The following is a 17,144-nucleotide window of genomic DNA, read 5'->3' as shown; positions in this document are numbered from 1 at the left end:
TAAGCCAGGGTGAGAGTCGCTGACTTTCCTTGGTTAATTAAATTGACTGCTTAACTAAAGGAAAAAGTACTCTAAACCTGAATTTGTAAGCCGTGTCTTGGTTATAATGTAATGTTGCATTTATAGACAAAGTCCTTCCTAACTGCAGTTGCATTAGTGTACTGAAAATTAGGATCCCTGTGTCCTCCTTTGAGGTCTTAATATAGATCTTTGTAAATGTTTACTTCAGTAGGTAGGTAAGGGGTTTTTTTTTGCCTGAGACTCAGATATATGAGACTACTGCTGTGGATAAATTGCAGGTGGATGTATTTACTTTGGATTTTGAGAAAGAGAACTAGCAAATTAGTTTCTAGAAAAAGCTGATGAAACATCACTGGATGCGTTTTCTACCTCAACAATGATTTTTCTTTTTTAATTTTAAAATTTTATTATTTTTTAAAATGTTTATTTTATTTCTTTATTTTTTGGCTACATATTTTTTGGTCTCAGTTGTGGCATGCGGGCTTCTCTCTAGTTGTGGTGCGCAGGCTCTCTAGTTGAGGCACACGGGCTCAGTAGTTGCGGCGCACGGGCTTAGTTGCCCCGCGGCACATGGGATCTTAGTTTCCTGACCAGGGATTCGTCCCCTTCATTGGAAGGTGGATTCTTAACCACTGGACCACCAGGGAAGTCCCCTGATTTTTCTTTTTTATAACAATCAGATTTTAGGCAAAACATTTCAGTGTGATAGGCTAACAAATGGAGGTGTATTAAACAAAATAGAGAAGATATGGAAATATCTATCTTAGTGTCTTTCTGTATCTCCTTTGTGTGTGTGGGGTGTGTGTGTGTGTGTGTGTGTAAAATCATACAGCACTTACTGTTCTAAATGTATCAACTCATTTAATCTGCCTGACAACCCTATGAAAGAGATATTACTGTTATTAAAAATAGACTATCAGATAACTTCATTTGTCTAGATAAGGGGGCTTGCCATACTATGGCTGGCAAGCCAAATTCTGCCTTCTACTTTTTTTTTTTTAATGATGAGAGATTACATCTATTTATTTATTATTTTTGGCTGCATTGGGTCTTCCTTTCTGCGCGTGGGCTTTATCTAGTTGCGGCGAGTGGGAGCTACTCTTTGTTGTGGCGCACGGGCTTCTCATTGCAGTGGCTTCTCGTTGCGGAGCATGGGCTCTAGGCACACAGGCTTCAGTAGTTGTGGCACGCGGCCTCAGTAGTAGCATGCAGGCTCAGTAGTTGTGGCACACGGGCTTAGTTGCTCTGCGGCATGTGGGATCTTCCTGGACCAGGCAGGGCTTGAATCCATGTCCCCTGCATTGGCAAGTGGATTCTTAACCACTGTGCCTTCGTGCTAAGAGTGATTTTTACAGTTTTTAGTGGTTGGAAAGAAGCAAAATAATATTTTGTAAAAATTTTTATACAATTTATTTTCTAAAATAATTTCAGATTTTAATTTTATAAATCAATAATTTATTTAAAAGTTACATGAAATTGAAATTTCATTGTCCATAAAGTTTTATTGAAACAGAGACCCACATATTCCACATACATTATTTATTGTTGTTAAATTCTTGCTACAGAAACCATAAGGTCCAAAAACTTAAAATATTTACTGTCTGGCCCTTTATAGAAAGTTTGCTGACCCCTGGTGTAGATACAAAGGAAAGGAGATAGAATCCAGACAAAAAGCGACAGAATAATATAGTTACAAAAGAATGTGTCTTTATTAGAACATACCAGGAATATGAGGACGACACAGAGTTGTATGATGAACAAGCCAGCAGTATTTTCTTGAAGAATTAAAAAAAATCTTTAATAACAGCTTAACTATAATGAAAAATACTTAGTTATTTCAAAGTGTTGTATTGACCTCTTTTTCCTGTTGATATAAAATTTCTCCTCCAGATATATCTGAAGGGCTTTGTAAATATTTCTTTTAATTTGGGTGACAGTTGTTGCAGTTACCATTGAAATCTGAGTACCTTGGCCTCCTGATTTGATTTTTGCACTTGGAACACAGATGAGTTCTGACACTTGATTTCTCAATTTCCCCTTCTTTATAATTTTGCTTTTGGCCCTTTAGGACTGGCTGTAGTCTGTAATGTTGAGTATATGGTTCTCTGCTAAGGATGTGTATCAAAATCATCTGGAGAAAATTTTAAAATTTAGATGGCGTCTCAGAATCTCTGAGGATAAGGTCTAGCCAAGATTATTTTCAGGATGTTTCTCAGGGGGTTCTAACGTACACTCCTGGTTAAAATCCATAGTTACTTCCTTCAACTAGTTTAGTAAATCCTATTTGAAAAAAAATACATATGTGGCATTTATTGTTCTGTGTCCCAAAGGTGTTTTTCAACCTAAAGAATCATTGCCTAAATTTTTTTTTTCATTGCCTAAATTTATGTATACTCACAGAGGTCATCAGCATCAGTTTGGTAAATTCATTTTCTCTTTTGATGTCACTCAACAGAATAGTAGAATACAAGTTGGAATTCACATTAGAGAGCAAATAGTATAATTTAGTATTCTTTATTTTTATGAGATATTTATTTGGCATCATAGAATCCCAGTGAATCTGGAAATAATGGATTTAATGAGGTAGAACACAATTTATATGAGACTCAATATTTTTAGAAGGAATAGTTCATTTTGTTTTGTCAGTAGTTCTATCAGGCTGTATGTCTGTAAAACAACTGTTTAAATAGTAGATCTTTTCCTCTTGTTTTCATTTAAGTGTATTTTGACACCAGAGTGAAGTTAAAAGAAAAAAGTGACCTGCAACCTCTAAAAGCATACTAAAACAACAAGTGTTTGTCTTTTTTCACATTCTATTTCACTGTTTATAGGCATACACAGTTGTATCACACAGAAAACTGATTTGAGATAAAAAGCACTAGAAAGCGATATACAATAAAATCTAAGCAGGTCAGTCAGAATTCCATTTCTTAGGAACCATCAGGTGTTCCAAATGGCTTCATGCCTTAAGTCAGAGAGGGATTTTAATCAACAGAGAAACGATCTTTGGAACTTCCCTGGTGGTGCAGTGGTTAAGAGTCCACCTGCCAGTGCAGGGGACACGGGTTCGATCCCTGGTCCGGGTGGATCCCACATGCCATGGAGCAGCTGAGTCTGCGAGCCACAACTACTGAGCCCACGCGCCACAACTACTGAAGTCTGTGCGCCTGGAGCCCACGCTCCACAGCAGGAGAAGCTACCTCAATGAGAAGCCCACGCACCACAACGAAGAGTAGCCCCTGCCCTGCTTGCCACAACTAGAGAAAGCCCACATGCAGCAACAAAGACCCAATGTAGTCAAAAAATAAATAAGAAAAAAACAATCGATCTTTGAGCACCCATCAACAGGTGAACACTGCTGGAGTGAAGATTATATCTAGCATGAGTATGATGGGTGTGCTGTGAGAATGAGGAGGCATCCTGATTAATGTCCATAAAGGGAAAGCCAAGAATGATGAGGTAGACCGGCCAAGAATGATGAGGTAGACCGGCCAAGGAAAAGAAACAAGGAGAGGAAAGAGAAGAGCTGAAAGGTCAACAGTAATGAGATGGCGCTTGTAAGTTGCAATGGCAGTGAATATCAAAAACTTAGTGGAGAGAGTGATGAAGAAACAGAGGATAGGAGAGTTCTCAGTTATCTGTTTTGTACCTCAGTAGTAGCCCTTTGTTCAGGACATCTCTCTTGTCAGTTTTAAGTGGGACTCAGTATTTTACATTTGATAACCGTTGAAGGCATTGATTTACCTGGAGAGTATCCAGGGAGTAGGGTTTAAGCAGTATGAGGGGTGAAGAGTATTCATTCCAGTAGAGTTTAGTGATAGGCTAAGGCTATAATAATAAAGGCTGCTATATTATTATAACAGAACTGAGGATTTGGGGGCACTTTATTAGGGTTCTCCAGCAAAACAGAACCAATAGGATTTACGTATAAATTTAAAAGGAAAAGGTGACCACAGTCAATCGCCGGGAGAGGGAGAGAAAGGGGAGGGAGAGATTTTAAGAAATTGGCTCATGTGGTTGTGAAGGTTGGTAAGTCCAAAATTTGCAGGGTAGGCTGGCTGGCTGGTGAGCCAGGGAAGAGTTGATGTTGCAGCTCCATGTCCAAAGGCATCTCGGGGGATGTGTAAGTCTTTCTCTTAAGGCCTTCAACAGATTGGATGAGGCCCACCCACATTATGGAGGGTCATCTGCTTTACTCAGAGTCTACTGATTGAAATGTTCATCTCGTCTTAAAAATACTTTATCTCCTTTCTTCAGATTTATAATCTAAAGCTGTAGAGCATCTATTTGCAACACTTGCCTTTAATATTAAGAGTTACTAGACTTGAGATTGGTAGGAGTAATTCTCAGTAGAAAAGGTGATATCTTAAACATTGGTCCAAGGCTAATTGAAAAATGCAAAGTATTTTGGATGAGTGACTTAAATCTTGCAAAATGAGATATGGTAGTCAGTTGTAACTAATAGGAAAGTGAGGAAATGGTGCAGCTGTTGGAAGAATTTTACTTTTTCAAAAAGTGAACTATGCCTGAGCTTAGTCTGTCCCTCAATTATGAACCAACCTGGTCTTTTTTTGCTTTAGTTTTTGTTACTGCCTGCCAATAGCAGGTCCTAGTGAATCATGGACCTCCAAGCTGAAGGAGAATAAGAACAAGTAGACATTAAAGCCTAGGTATTTGAGGGACTTCCCTGGTGATACAGTGGTTAAGACCCCGTGCTCCCAGTGCAGGCGGCCTGGGTTCGATCCCTGGTCAGCAAACTAGATCCCGCATGCTGCAACTAAGACCCAGTGCGGCCAAATAAATAAATTAATTAAACAAACAAATAAACAAAAAACCTAGGTATTTGATTAAAAACTTTCAGTGATCTAACATTTTCAAATTGTGAGGATAGGGGAAATCTAACTTCTTCATGTTAATTGTTCACGCAGACCACAAGATACTGCAAGGACAATTAATGTTTTAGTTACTTTTGTCATCTTATTTTTATTAGAAAACAGTTTCAGAACTCTAGAAGCTTATCTCTGTAGGTGGGAGAGTGAGGAAATGACAAAAATTGATTTAAGGAAATGAAGTTACTCTCGGGGATACTTTGTTGTCTGATGTAATCTTACAGAATTAAACTGTAAATTTAAAAATTTAAGTTTGACTGGGGTATTTTTCAGAATATGCAATGCATTGATTTCATAGGTAAGTGTACCTATTTTTTTTTTTTCATTATTTGACTGCATTGCAGTATGGCACTAATGACGTAGTTTTAAACATTGTTTTTACCTAGAGTAATAGTCAAAGTCAAATATTGAGAACTTAGAGAAACCTGTAACCTCATGTCTGATGCTGTGATAAGGAGCATCATCTGAAGTGATGAAGAATTTGCTGGCACACCCAAAATACCCACCACTATTTACACAGATGAGTCCGTACAGTGAGGACTGTGCAAATCAAAACACATATGTGTATGTTCTGTTGGGTTAGTTGTATGGAAATCAGAATGATTTGGATGGTGCAGACAATTTGGGGATGGTGAGAGGAAGAGAAGACAGCACAAGTGAAAAAACATTTCTCATCCAGGGGCCAGGACCATGTTTGGGGAGATGACTGCTTCAGTTTTCATTTCTCATGAAGCACACAGTTTATGAAGAAACAGGAGATTCTATTTAACTCTAGAAAACTAGTATGAAAAGGTACTCAATAATTCTTCTGCCTTGCCTCATTGCTGTATCTGGAATATATTATTTGGATTAGGGTTATGAGCTATAATATAATATGTGCTATTCAAGGAAGGTAGATAATTTGCTGACCCTCTTTATTTTATTTTTTTAAAAAATATACCCCTTTCTCTTAGCTGTCATCATTCATTCATTCATTCATTTATGGCTGCGTTGAATCTTCGTTGCTGTGCAAGGGCATTCTCTAGTTGCAGCGAGCGGGGGCTACTCTTGGTTGTGGTGCGCGGGCTTCTCATTGCGGTGGCTTTTCTTGTTGCAGAGCATGGGCTCTAGATGTGCGGGCTTCATTAGTGGCACGTGGGCTTAGCTGCTCCACGGCATGTGGGATCTTTCTGGATCAGGGCTCGAACCCGTGTCCCCTGCGTTGGCAGGCAGATTCTTAACCACTGCACCACAAGGGAAGCCATGCTGACCCTCTTTAAATAAGGCATTGTTGAGTGACAATTTCATGAGAGCAGGAACCATTGGTAATCACTTAATGTACATCTAATAATAAGTAAATCTGACAGTTTCCATTTTTTATGTCAGTACACCTCTACTGTTACCATATAATTGGCTGTTTATGTTTTCCCTCAGACACATCCTTTATTTTCTGTATTGTTTTCCCCTATTTCATAAACTCCTGGTTAGCAAAGAACAATGTAGATTTTTAGTGAAATAATATTTTATAAAGGTGTTTTGTGTGTGTGTGTGTGTGTGTGTGTCTGTGTCTGTGTTGACATAGGATTTATTTTAAATAGTTGTTCGTTTGGGCTTCCCTGGTGGCACAGTGTTTAAGAATCCGCCTGCCAGTGCAGGGGACACGGGTTTGAGCCCTGGTCCGGGAAGATCCCACATGCCGCGGAGCAACTAAGCCCGCAAGCCACAACTGCTGAGTCTGCGCTCTAGAGCCCGTGAGCTACAGCTACTGAGCCCACATGCCACAACTGCTGAAGCCTGCGCACCTAGAGCCTGTGCTCCGCAACAAGAGAAGCCACTGCAGTGAGAACCCCGTGCACCACAACGAAGAGTAACCCCCGCTCGCCGCAACTAAAGAAAGCCCGCGCACAGCAACGAACACCCAACACAGCCAAAAATAAATAAATCAAAAAAAAAAAAGTTCTTTGTTTAAAAAGCCAGAAAATTTTAAAGTTTGGCTTTCAGCACATATCCAAGTCACTGTAATGGCCTTCAGAAATATTAAAATCATAAACATCAGTGAACACTCTAAGTCTTCCTTAAACATAATATGACAAGTTCCAGTCTAGTACTCTTTAAGGCAAAGTTGTGTCAGTCCTCATAATTTTGACATTTTGTAGTGTTTATAATTTGAGATCAATGTAACATTCCCCCAGAATGCTGTTGTGTAAGCATCATTACTTCAAAACTGTATGTAATACTGTGTTACCAGGAAGAGAGAGAATAATACAGAAGAATTCTGCATTGCATAGAAATAAAACTCTGCTAAAATAAAACTGTAAAAAACTCTACTAAAAGCCTTTCATAAAAAAATGTAACAACCTGCTTTAGTTTCCTTGAAGCTGGAAACTGATCTCAAAATTTGAAGCCTTAACATCACAATGCCTCAAATTCTAGGATATTCTTTTGATTTACACCAATTTTACATGAGGCTGATTGTCCCATTTTAAGAATGGTCTAAGTATTGTGATTTTCTTCTTTTTAATAAATATTCAACTGGAAAATCCCTGGGTAAGACCTTACCAATCAATATGTTACTATTGAAGGCTTTAGCATTTAAAACAATATTGTTTGAGCAGAAAATTCCCATTAGCCTTGAAGCTTTAAGTCCCTAACTTTCGGACCAAAAGCTCTCATTGCAATGGGGTGAAATTGAGAGCTGTGTGGTGGACTTTATTTCCCACCTTGGTAAAACTAGACTTCTGCAGATCTTGTAGCTCCGTCCTGTCCGTGTAGTCTCTTTCAGTGTGTTACCACTTTCTATTATAGTTTTCCAGATAATTTTTAACGTAACTATCTATTGATACACAGCCTAATACAAAAGAAGTTGACAGGAGAAAAATTTCAAATCGTTTGCTCAGAGATTATAGGACGGTATTATTGTTGTTGAAATATCTGTCTCAAGTGTGAATCCGTTAGCAGTGAGCCTTGGTGTCCTTGGGAAGTCCATGGGAGATAAAAGAACTTGCAAACTTGGCTAAGTGTGAAACCTTAGCCAATGTTTTTAACACATTGAAACAAAATGAGAGGAACTTTAATAATTTACTCACCATCCTGATTTGTAAGATTATTTTTAAATATTCTCTTACTTCTCTTTTCTTTTTTACTTTTCTTCTTTCTCTTTCTGTGGTGAGGTACTTATCCAAGTCATAAACATTGTTGTCTAGGAGAGCTGCACTGGTGTAGCAGAAAAGTGGATATAGTATTAGAATACAGAATACTTAAGAATTCTGCATTCCAGAAAGCATACTGAAGAAGCCTCTGTTTCTAGTGCTCAGGCAACACAGATCTGATCTCTTAAGAACGTCTGGTGACAAACCAAACTCTTCTTTGCAAATGAACAAACCAAACTCTTTGAAATATGTTTGTGATATATACAAGTAGCTTAGAGGGGATTATTGAAGTACTGCCAAAGTACATTTCAAAAATGATAAGTCTTTTCATTCATTATGTTGACTTCGGAAGGATTTGTGAACCCCCTTAAAATGCATGTATGTAATATTTTGTTTATCTTCATATGTCCTTTTATGAGGGAAGAGGTCTTGGTTTTCATCACATTCTCAGAGGAGTCCAGTGACCCCCCCAAAAGATTTAGAACTCCTCCACTAGGTGGTATGAAAATACTGCCTGGTTTATTTGTACTGTTGGTTATAAATATAGATTGTTCATTGCAAAGTACTCTAAACTCTGTCTTTTGCTCCATTTGAGAACCATTTATTTTTGTTGTTATGGGATATTTTGCAATTATGTTAAAATATTAAGCTAAAAGGTAACTGCAAAGGTAAATCTGAGAAATACTGTACCTTGTCTATATTAAATTCTTCATTACTGCAAGCCTTCTATCTGGTTTCTTCCTTTCCCATCCTTATGGTCCATTCTTCACTATATAAATGAGAAGGATTTTTCTAAAAAACTTATCTAATGGTTTACCATTGTCCCTAGGATAAATTGTAAAGACCAGAGCTTGTTTTGTGACCTAGCCTGTGCTTACCTCTTCAGCTTTATCTTTTTAAAAATTTATTTATTCATTCATTCATTCATTTATTTAGTCTGTGTTGGGTCTTCCTTGCTGTGCGTGGGCTTTCTGTAGCTGCTGCGAGCGGGGGCTACTCTTCGTTGTGGTGCGTGGGCTTCTCGTTGCGGTGGCTTGTCTTGTTGCGGAGCATGGGCTCTAGGCGTGTGGGCTTCAATAGTTGTGGCATGCAGGCTCAGTAGCTGTGGCTCGTGGGCTCTAGAGCACAGGCTCAGTAGTTGTGGCGCAAGGGCTTCGTTGCTCCGCAGCATGTGGGATCTTCCCGGGTCAGGGCTCAAACCCGTGTCCCCTGCCTTGGCAGGCGGACCCTCAACCACTGTGCCACCAGGGAGGTCCCCTTCAGCTTTATCTTGAATCATCACCCGCCATGTGGAAGTACTTGTCACACTTTTCACGCAGTTTTAATTGCCTGTTTCTTGGCTGACTCTTCCAGTAGACTGTAACTTCTTCAGTGTAAAGACCAAGTCTTTTCTTTTCCCTCATTAAACCTGATGCCTGGCTCATAGTAACTGTTTTGTGTATGTTTGTTGAATAAATAAATTTGTGCTGTACACTATTATACATTCAGTGATTTATGCATGCCTTGGTTTTATTGTTATTAATAATAAATAAAAATAAAAATTGCTAGTATTCCAGTACTATTGTAATTCTTGTGCATTAATTTGCTTTTTTGTCTAGAGGCAGTCTCTCCATATTTAAATTGGACCCTGTAATGTACCTAATACAGTAGAGTTTTTTCCTGATTAAAACAGGGCTTTTTGCTATGTTTCTTTTTTACTCTGATTTATATGATTAATTCTCTGTCAGTGGATTCCCATTGTCCCAGATAATGGAAATCTGTAGACAGTTCACATAGTCACCAACATCAGATAATCCTTACCCTACTGTAACCTTCGTTAGAGTGTATGAGTTCCAAGATAGTTTGGCTTGGCATGACTAGTGAGATTTAGAAAAGTGAGGCTTAAATAATTAAGAGATGTTAAATACCAAAGATGGTTGGTTTTCTGAGTTGTCCATTGTGCTTGGTTCTCAATCCACTATTTATTACTGACATTAGTCATATTTCTCTGGATTTAGACATAGTGGTAGTGGTGGCTTTCAGCTATTATTTTGAGGTAACTGGGCTACAGGTCAGAAGAATCATTCAAGATTATAAAATAAATCTCTGATTGTATTTACTAGTATTGCTCAGTGGAGAAGGATCTCCATTGAAATCAGCAGCTGCCATTGGGAACATATGAGTACTCACTTTTTGACTCAGGGCTCCTCTTTAAAAGCAGGGTCTGCTCTCTCATTTTTCCTCCTTGACTGGCTTATTCACGACTCGCTATCCCCAGTGCCTGGAATAGTGCCTGACATGGCATGGGAAGGGTACTCAAGAAATGGTCTTTGACAGCGTAGTGGTTACCAGAGGGGAAGGGGTGGGTAAAGGGAATCAACTGTATGGTGACAGATGGAACCTAAACTTTTGGTGGTAAGCACGCTGTGGGGTACATAGAGGTAGAAATACAATGCTGTATACATGAAACTAAAATAATGTTATAAACCAGTGTTACCGCAATAAAAAATAAAAATTGAAAAAAAGTACAAACTTGCAATGAGTAGTAAAGAAGTCCTAGAAACCTAAGGCACAGTATAGTGAGTGTAGACAACAGTAATGTATTATAATCATCAAACTTGCTCAACAAAAGACTAGAACTTAATTATTCCAACCACTTTTTTAAAAATTATGTAATATGATAGAGGTACTAATTATCACTACAAAGGCAATGATAATATTATAATCTATAAATGTATCAAATTAACATATACCTTCAATGTTATATGTCAAATATATTTCAGTTTTTAAAAAGATACCATATATTTTTTAAAGGGTTATTTTTTTTAAGTCTTTATTGAATTTGTTATGGCTTCTGTTGTTTTTTTTTTTACATCTTTATTGGAGTATAATTGCTTTACAATGGTATGTTAGTTTCTGCTTTATAACAAAGTGAATCAGTTATACATATACATATGTTCCCATATCTCTTCCCTCTTGCGTCTCCCTCCCTCCCAATGGCTTCTGTTTTTTAAGTTTTGGTTTTTTGGCTGCGAGGCACGTGGGATCTTAGCTCCCTGACCAGGGATTGAACCCACACCCCCTGCATTGGAAGGCAAAGCCTTAACCATGGGCTGCCAGGAATGTCCAAGATGTGATGTATTTAAAAGAAATAGTTTTTGTTTCCTCTGTCCATGATGTGTCTCTTAGTAGGTGGTTCTACATGCCCTTCATTAGACGTTAATCTCATGTGGAAGATGATTTCCTATTTCTTTGAAGTGTCCCTTCCAATTGAATTTTGTAGGTACCAGTAGTCTGCATTTTAAGTAAGACTTACTCAGATATATAGTTTACCCTTGAACAGTGTGGGGCTAGGAGCGTCAAACCTCCTCCGTACAGTCAAAAATCTGCGTATAATTTTACGGTTGGCTCACTCTTCATATCCACAGTTTCAGATTGTGTAGTCCCATAGTACATATTTATTGGAAAAAAATCCACTTATAAGTGGACCCATGCAGTTCAAACCCGTGTTGTTCACGGGTCAACTGTATTTCCTAATTACAGTGGACGTTTTGTCTAGCTATTTTTATACAGTGTGATAAGACACACTAATATTAAACTTTTGTAAGTTTATACAGGAGATTTGAAGAATAATTTTTTTAAAAAAATATTTATTTATTTGGCTGTGCTGGGTCTTAGTTGCGGCACGTGGGATCTTCGCTGTGGCATGTGGGATCTAGTTCCCCAACAAGGGATTGAACCCGGGCCCCCTGCATTGGGAGCTCGGCGTCTTAACCACTGGACCACCAGGGAAGTCCCTGAAGAATAATTCTTTAAGAAACAGTTCTTGATTTTTCTTTTACCTACATTAACTCTCATTGAGCTGATCACAGTACCTTTTAGATGTTGTATAGAAATTGGCTTTATAGTGTTGCAAGTGTAAAGAAAGGGCTCTGAAATATTAGGTAATGGGGTTACAGAATTGGATTACTGTGTGAGCACAAAGAAGGATGTACTTCATTCAGTTTTCAATTTTTTTTTAAACACTTCTTAAGCACACAAAATAAATTGAAACAATGCTAAATTACCTCTTTTTTAAAAAAATTTGTTTATTTTATCTTTGGCTGCGTCGGGTGTTTGTTTCTGTACACGGGCTTTCTCTAATTGCGGCGAGTGGGGGCTACTCTTTGTTGTGGTGCACAGGCTTCTCATTGCAGTGGCTTCTCCTGTTGCGGAGCATGGGCTCTAGGCACATGGGCTTCAGTAGTTGTGGCACGCAGGCTCAGTAGTTGTGGCACGCAGGCTGTAGAGCGCAGGCTCCGTAGTTGTGGCACACAGGCTTAGTTGCTCTGCTGCATGTGGGATCTTCCCGGACCATGTCTTGAACCCGTGTCCCCTGCATTGGCAGGCGGATTCTTAACCACTGTGCCGCTAGGGAAGTCCCAAAATTATTTCTTGATTAAATGCATTGGTTAAGAAGGCATGAGATTGCTAAATGGCTTGTTTACATTATAAGTAATATCAGCTATTCTAAGATCACTAGTAACTAATATTCAATCTTGAAGGTTACTTCAGTTATGGTTGGAACCTTTGGCTTGTGGACAGTTTCTGAAGTACTTATCTTTGTTACTTTTTTCAGGTAATGCTTCTCTTTGTAAATTAGAAAATTTGTTTTTTTATCATTAATGGAAAATTATTGTCTTCTTTAGAAGTTGTATGTTAATATTCAAATTTTAATAAAATTGATATCAATATATCTAGTAGGTGACATGGTTGTGAGTGGGTAAATTTTAAAATAGTGTTCTTTTGGCTCAGTAAACTATTAAAGATAATTTAAAATTCGTAAAATGACTATTTTAGCATTGATTTTCACAGTAGATTAAAAAACATCATCTGATAGTCATATTACCATCATAGTAATACCTCACCTTTGAGAGTGTATACTGCAAATAATAATTTAGAAATAATTTAAATTCTAAGTGAAAGAAATAATCTTTCTCTCTTTCTTCTTAGGTGGAATGAACCTTACTTGTTGAATATCTCCTGGTCACTCGTTGGATTCACTTGTGGAAGAATCATTTTCCCCTGCGTGGAAGCCACTTAGTGGCATATTTAATTATAAATCCAGGGATTGCAAAGTTTTTTGATTTCCCAAAGGAGGGACATACCACTATATCAAATAAGCTTGACATTACAGCCAAAATGGTGCTGTCCCAGAGACAACGAGATGAACTGTAAGTTTCTCTGTTTTGTGATTTTTAAAAAATCCTCTCATAAAGGACAAAGTAGTAAATTAAAATACAGCTTTGGGAGACATATTCTAAGTTAAAACTATTGTTATGAGAGTTCAAATATTGGTTTGGACTATTTGGTCTGATTTTAAAACTGGATCTTATTTTGACATAGTATTATTTACCCGTTTGACATAAACGTGTGTATGTTTAAAGCAGAGCAAACAAGTAAGTTAGTTGGGATAAGTTCTATCCTAAGCATGTCTTAACTATCTTATGTTTAATAGGAAGGTAGGTGCTTCAGAGCTCTTCAAAATTTTTTTGTCTGGAATCCATGTATTAGAAAAATGAAAGCTTTTTTGTTGTTTTTACTGCTAATGCCTTTCCTTTTTGTCTTACTGTGTTATCTTTTATCATCCAATGGCTATTGTATTTGAACTTTATGAGGTGGCTAGTATAGTTAATGCAAGTGCATTAATGAAAGAAGCATGAAATGATTTGACTACTGCTATTTTATAGTATCTTATAGCATCCCATGTTTTATAATATTCTATTTTTGTAGGTGAGGAAATAGGGGGAACATTTAACTTCATGTTCTAGGTATTTAAAAGATTTTCTGGGCTTCCCTGGTGGCACAGTGGTTGAGAGTCCGCCTGCTGATGCAGGGGACACAGGTTTGTGCCCCGGTCCGGGAAGATACCACGTGCCGCGGAGCAGCTGGGCCCGTGAGCCATGGCCGCTGAGCCTGCGCATCCAGAGCCTGTGCTCCGCAACGGAAGAGGCCCGCGTACCACAAAAATAAATAAATAAATAAAAATAAAGATATAATAAAAGATTTTCTGTGGGTTTTAAAAAACCTCATTTGGAAATAATTTCAAATTTATAGAGAAGTTGTAAGATTAGTACAAAGAATACTCATACATATTATCCAAATTCACCTATTGTTATTTTTTACCATTTGCTCTATCATTTGCACTCGTTGTGTGTACAGTATTTTTTTTTAAATTGGAGTATAATGCTTTAAAATATTGTGTTAGTTTCTGCTGTACAGTGAAGTGAATAAGCTATATGTATACCTCCATCTCCTCCCTCTTGGACCTTCCTCCCACGCCCTGCCCATTCCACCCATCTGGGTCATCACAGAGCACCGAGCTGAGCTCCCTGTGCTATATACAGCAGGTTCCCACTAGCTATCTATTTTATACATGGTAGTATATATATGTCAATCCTAATCTCCCAATTCGTCCCACCCTCCCCTTCCCCCCACCCATGTCCACATGTCCGTTCTCTACATCTGCGTCTCTATTCCTTCCCTGGGTATAGGTTCATCTGTACCATTTTTCTAGCTTCCACACATATGAGTTAATATACGATATTTGTTTTTCTCTTTCTGACTTACTTCACTCCACAGTATTTTTTTTAAAACCATTTGAGAGTAAGTTGCATTCATGAACGACCTTTCCCCCAGGTACTTCATTGTGCGGTTCCTAAGAATAACTATATTTTTTTATAAAACCACAGTACAGTTAGCAATTTCAGTAAAATATAACATCATCACAATACTTTTTATTTAATCTACATCAATTTTGTTAATTGGGCCAATAATGTCCTTTATAGCATTTTTTCCCCCTCTCTGGTACACCATCCAGTCTAGGATTAGGTATATTTAGTTGTCATGTCACTTTAGTCTCATTTAACCTGGAACATTTCCTCAACATTTCTTTGTTTTTTATGACATTAATATTTTTGAATAGTCTTAAAAAATTCTTTTTATTGAATGAAAGATTCTTTAAATTCTATAGTGCTTTACAATTTTCAGAAGCTTCACACATGATTTTATATAATCCCATAGTAACCCTTTTTTCCTCCCTACTCCTAAGTTGCCCCTTCCCCACTTCCGTCACCCCACTGGTAACTAACCACTGGCTTGTTCTCTATATCTGTGAGTCTGCTTCTTTTTTGTTTTATCCACTAGTTTGTTGTATTTTTTTTAGATTCCACATATCAGTGATATCATACAGTATTTGTCTTTCTCTATCTGGCTTAGGTCACTTAGCATAATGCCCTCCAAGTCCATCCACGTTGCTGCAAATGGCAAGATTTTCTTTCTTTTTTTTGACTGAGTAGTATTCCATTGTATATATATCACATCTTCTTTACCCATTCATCTGTTGGCGGACACTTAGGTTGCTTCCATACTTTGGCAATTGTAAGTAATGCTGCTGTGAACATTGGGGTGCATGTATCTTTTCAAATTACTGTTTTTGTTTCTTTCAATATGTACACAGGAGTAGAATTGCTGGGTCATAAGGTAGCTCTATTTTTAGTTTTTTGAGAAACCTCCTTACCTTTTTCCACAGTGGCTGCACCAATTTACATTCCCACCAACAGTGTATGAGGGTTCTCTTTTCTTGCCAGCGTTTGTTATTTGTGAGTCTTTTTTTTTTTTTTAATAGAGTATTTCTCATTTTATGTTCGTCTGTTTCCTCATGATTAGATCCAGTTTATGCATTCTTGGACAGAATACTACATAAATAATTTTGTATTCTTTTCAGGATATCATATTTAGGGACACAGAATGTCCATTTGTCCCTCAATGATGATGTTAATTTTGATCACTCAGTCTAAATGTCTGATGTCTCCACTATATAGTTGCTTTTATTTCCTTTTCAGCAGATAAGTGGGGAGATATTTTAAGATCATGCAAACATTTTTCTTTCCTGTCGATAATTTCTCTCCTAGATTTAACATCCATTGATGATTCTTGCTTGAATGATTCTATACTACAGTGGTGGCAAAGTGATGATTTTCTAACCCCACTACTCATTCTGTATTTGTTAGCACTCGGCATTTTACTGTAATCAGTGGACCTTCTTTTTCTCCTTTTTATATCCTTCTCTTTTCATTGTTGGTATTAACTCATGGGCTCTTATATTTTCAGTTATCATTCTTTACTATTGTACTGTTTTGGTGCTTGAATTGTCCCAGATTGTCCCATAGGAGCCTCTTCAGTTGGCTCTTATCTATGCCCCTGTCATTTTTTGTGAGCACCTCCTTACTTTCTAGGATAACAGGATATTCCAAGCTTATTGTTTACCTATCCTGTCTTAACCTTAGAATCAGCCGTTGCTCTAGAAAGCCCTGGTTCCTCTTAGTGGGGAATGGTATTTGAGACCAAGATATGGGCACTAAGTATACTCATTACTACTGGGATGTCTTTGCTTCTGGGCCCTTTAAGTAGACAGAACTAGGACATACATGTATGTATTAACACATATACAGACCCCCTAGCTCATATGTGTACTAAAGTTTCTCAGTCTTTGCACAGTTGACGTTTTCCGCCGAATAATTCTTTGCTGTGGGGGCTGTCCTGTACGCTCTTGGTTGTTTAGCAACATCCCTAGCTTCTACCCACTAGGTGCTACAACCAAAAATATCTCTAGATGTTGCCACTGTCCTCTAGGAGGGCTGTCATACTTCCAAAATAGTTTTAGAATTATTACGCTCATACTACTACAAAAAACAAATCTCCTGGAAAGGGTCCAGAGTTTGTATGCAATTATCCCCCCATCCATCCTGCCCAAGACTGAGAGTATATAATCAAATACTGTGTTTGTAAGTTACGTGGATTTGTTTTGTACTGTTTTTTCTTCACTCTTCATGTAGTTATATCATTCATTTGAAATACAGTTGGGTTCATGTGTTCTAGTGTTTCAGTTTCTGTGTTTTGCATCACGTCCCCTTCCCATCTTCTCTAGTTGCAGCGAGCTGGGGGTACTCTTCCTTGCGGTACATGGACTTAATTGCGATGGCTTCTCTTGTTGCAGAGCACGGGCTCTAGGTGTGCAGGCTTAGTAGTTGTGGCATGCGGGCTTCAGTAGTTGTGGCTCACAGGCTCTAGAGCACAGGCTCAGTAG

At 38.0% G+C, this 17,144-nt stretch overlaps 1 protein-coding gene across 1 annotated transcript in view; it reads left to right on the top strand.

Annotated features, from left to right (window-relative positions):
• The window catches only part of PAFAH1B1 (platelet activating factor acetylhydrolase 1b regulatory subunit 1), a 74,075-nt gene that overhangs the window by 19,119 nt on the left and 37,812 nt on the right, over positions 1 to 17,144 (top strand). Inside the window, exon 2 of the mRNA XM_029210634.1 lies at positions 13,010 to 13,230. Coding sequence (XP_029066467.1) covers positions 13,199 to 13,230 — 32 coding nt within the window. The 5' untranslated portion in view covers positions 13,010 to 13,198. The remainder of the gene's footprint in view (positions 1 to 13,009; positions 13,231 to 17,144) is intronic.

Source organism: Monodon monoceros, unplaced genomic scaffold (assembly GCF_005190385.1).
Source record: "Monodon monoceros isolate NGI ecotype Baffin Bay Population unplaced genomic scaffold, NGI_Narwhal_1 Super_Scaffold_9, whole genome shotgun sequence".
In the NCBI taxonomy this organism is placed as follows: Eukaryota; Metazoa; Chordata; class Mammalia; order Artiodactyla; family Monodontidae; genus Monodon; species Monodon monoceros.
Note: the sequence above shows the minus strand (reverse complement) of the source record. Positions and strands in the feature narration are given on the sequence as shown.